Source organism: Petaurus breviceps, unplaced genomic scaffold (genome assembly GCF_028583685.1).
Source record: "Petaurus breviceps papuanus isolate PSGF00001 unplaced genomic scaffold, PetGlider_PUasm1.0 90925, whole genome shotgun sequence".
Classification (NCBI taxonomy): Eukaryota; Metazoa; Chordata; class Mammalia; order Diprotodontia; family Petauridae; genus Petaurus; species Petaurus breviceps.
Window position 1 is genome coordinate 761,218 of NW_027187380.1, and position 3,395 is coordinate 764,612.

Below are 3,395 nucleotides of genomic sequence, written 5' to 3' on the forward strand. Positions count from 1 at the left end.
CTTCCTTCCTTCCTTCCTTCCTTCCTTCCTTCCTTCCTTCCTTCCTTCCTTCCTTTTTTTCATTCCTAAAGAGCTACATAACATAATTGGTTTATTTGGAGTTTGCAGCCAGCATGATCTTTTTTCATTTGAACTGCCATTATGCCAAATCTTCCTAATCTACTTGTACGGTTGATGGTCCCTGCCCCCACCCCCCAACCAAGTTCAGGATTTTATGTTCTTTGCATTTCATCTTATGAGTTTCACTATACTTTTCCAGTATACCATGGTCATTATGAATCTTAAGTCTGTCATCACTTATATTGTCTTTGCTTTATTTCCTCTGAAATACTGATTTATCTCCCATCTTTGACCACACAAATCATTGGTAAAAATGTTGAACAGGGCAGAGCCAAGGATAGTTGGGGTCCATTTAATGGAATAGCTTTTTTGAAAAAATTCAGTAAATGAGTACTTTGAATAGGATAAAAAACAGATCTTCCTTTTACTGAAATTCACTCTCTAACAAATAACAAGTTTCCAATGTGTAATATGCTTTTTGGCTTTGTGCTATTTTGGATTATTGTGGGCAAGAGAGTGTTTTATTGTAAATTCAAGAAAGTCTGTTTCTGTACAAGGAAATTACTGATAAGAAAAGGAAGAGGAAAAATCCATTAAGTCCCCCAGCTAACCTTATTATCATCCATGACAGTGTTCAGGGATTCAATCCACATGGGATCTATATCCCCATCCAGAATAATCCATTTGGGGCCTAGATGAGTTATGTTAGCCAGGTCCCGCATTATGGTAGAAAAAAGTCCTGTGTGGTAACAGAATTTAATTTAGTTAGCTTTATTTTCTCCATATGAATCATTGTATTCTTCAGGAAGAGGAAATTGTAATAAGATCGATCAATCAACATTTATCACGTACCTGCTGTGTGCTAAGAAGTGTACAAGGTGTTGAGGATACAAATAAAAAGTGAAATAATCTCTCTTTCCTTAAAGTTTATATTGATGCTGGGGAAGTTGTTGTTCAGTCATTTCAGGCATGTCTGACTCTATGAACCCAAATGAGGTTTTCTTGGCAGCTATACTGGAGTAGTTTGCTATTTCCTTCTCCAGATCATTTTAGAGACGAGGAAAGTGAGACAAAGAAGGTTAAGTGACTTGCCCAGGGTCTAGTAAATGTCTAAAGTAAAATTTGAACTCAGGTCTTCCTGACTCCCAGCCTGCAACTTTACCCATTGTACCATTTAGCTATTAGGGAAGGTAACTTGTATAACACTGATAGATACAAAATCGATCCAAGGTAATGGGAGGGGCACTAACAGCTTGGGAGATGAGAAAAGTCTTCATATAGGAGAAGTATGAATGAATCCTGAAGGAAGTAGGAATTTGAAGAGATGGAACAGCATGAGGTAGGATGATGGGAGATGGACAGAGCAAAGGCACAGATATGAACACTCTATATGAAGATAGTAAGAAGGATAGATTGAACAATAGCATGTATGAAGGGGAGTAAATATAAAGAGGTAGGATGGGGCCCAGTTTTGAAGAATTTTAAGTGTCAAACAGTAGAATTTAAATTTTTATTCCAGAGCCACTGAAGTTTATTGAGTAGGGGTGAGACCTGCACTTAAGGAAAATTATTTTGGCAGTTGTGTGGAGGAAGGATTGAAAAAGAGTGAGACCTAAGGCAGGGAGAAAAATTAAAAGGCATTGCTCTAGGTGAGGGGTGATGAAGGTCTGAACTCATTAAGTAGTGCAGAGGCTATGTGTGGAGAGAAGGACACGAAAGAAAAAAATGTAGAGGTAGAAAACATAAGATCTTGGAACTCACTGGATATGTGGGGTGAGAGAAAGTGAAAAATCAAGGACAGAACAGAGGTTACAAACCTGGGACACTTGGAGATATTGCCCTCTGAGATAAGTGTGAAGTTTGAAAGAGCAGTGGTTTTCAGAAGAAAGAAAATGAATCCTGGTTTGGGCCAGGTGGAAGTTGAGGTGCCTGTGGGATATCTAGTTTGAAATGGCTGATATGTAATTGGCAGTGAAGGCACTGGTGCCTGGGAGCGAAGGAAGGAATGAAATGTGTAGAGATAATACAAACAAGTCTTTCTTATCCTTAAAAAAAAACCCTCACTAGACCCTGCCTCAATCTATTATGCTATATTTCTCCTCCCTTTATCGGCCAAACTCCTAGAAAAAGATCTCTGTACTCTGTGGCTGTGAAGTTGATGAAGTCACTAAGAAAGAAAGAATGGAAAAGAGAAAGGAGTTCAGCCTGGAGCCCTGAGGAACACACACAGTTATGGGGTGTGATATGATGACCCAACAAAGGAGCCTGAGAGGGAGTGGTCAGATATGATGGGAAGATAATCAAAAGAGAGTAGTGCCACCAAAACTCAGAGAAGAAATTGTGGTCAATAATGTCAAAAGCTGCAGAAAGGCCTAAGGTCAGCTAGGTGGCTGGTACAGTTCATAAGGTGCTTGATCTGGAGTCAGTCAGGAAGACCTACATTCAAAAGCTGACCACAGGCACTTACTGGCTACATGACCTTGGGCAAGTCATTTACCCGTCTGCTTCAGTTTTCTCATCTGTAAAATGGGGATGCTTACTTCCCAGAGTTGTCATGAGGATCAAATGAGTTAATATCTGTAAAGTACTTTGCAAACCTTAAAATCCTATATATGTTAGCTTATTATTATTATTATTATTATTATTATTGCTATAGGATGAACCTCGAGAAAAGAACATTGCATTTGGCAGTTAAGAGACTGCTGGTAACTCTGGAGAGTGTAGTTTCAATTGAATGACCAGGTTCTTGGGATCACAGATTTAGAACTAGAAAGAACCTTAGTTGAACCCCTTGATTTTACAAATGAGGAAACAGAAGCCTAAAGAGTTCAAGTAAATTGACCAGTGTCACACAGGCAGTAGGAGGCAGAGTCAGGATTTGAACCCAAATGCCGTAGTCTTATTGCTGCACTACACTCATACTTGTTGGAAGCCATATTGTAAAGATTTGAGAAGGAATTTTGTAAAGAGAGGACAGGAAGTGGAGGCAGCAAGTATAGACAACTTTTTATAGGAATCTGGCTCTTAAAGGGAAGAGATGTACAGCATGATAGCTTGAGATAGGGTCCATGATGATTTTAAGCATAGGGGAGACTTGGACATATTTGTAAGTGGCAGGAAAGTTATTAGTAGATAGGGAAGGACTGAAGATTAGAGGGGAGCAATGTTAAGTGGGGGTGGGGTAGGGGTGGGGAATGTGTTAGAGAAGTGAAAGGGGATGGATGAAGTATGCATGGGAAGGGGAGGGCCTTGGGGAGGAGAACCATTACTGGAGACCAGCCACCTTACTAACTTCCCAGTCACTCATTCAGCAATTTGAACTACAAAGAAAAATA

The 3,395-nt window shown here is 39.7% G+C and overlaps 1 protein-coding gene across 1 annotated transcript in view; it reads right to left on the reverse strand.

The window, feature by feature from the left end:
- Positions 1-3,395, reverse strand: part of DNAH17 (dynein axonemal heavy chain 17) — a 280,684-nt gene that overhangs the window by 148,597 nt on the left and 128,692 nt on the right. The window contains exon 42 of the mRNA XM_069076039.1: positions 672-799. Within this exon, the coding sequence (XP_068932140.1) occupies positions 672-799 (128 nt within the window). The remainder of the gene's footprint in view (positions 1-671; positions 800-3,395) is intronic.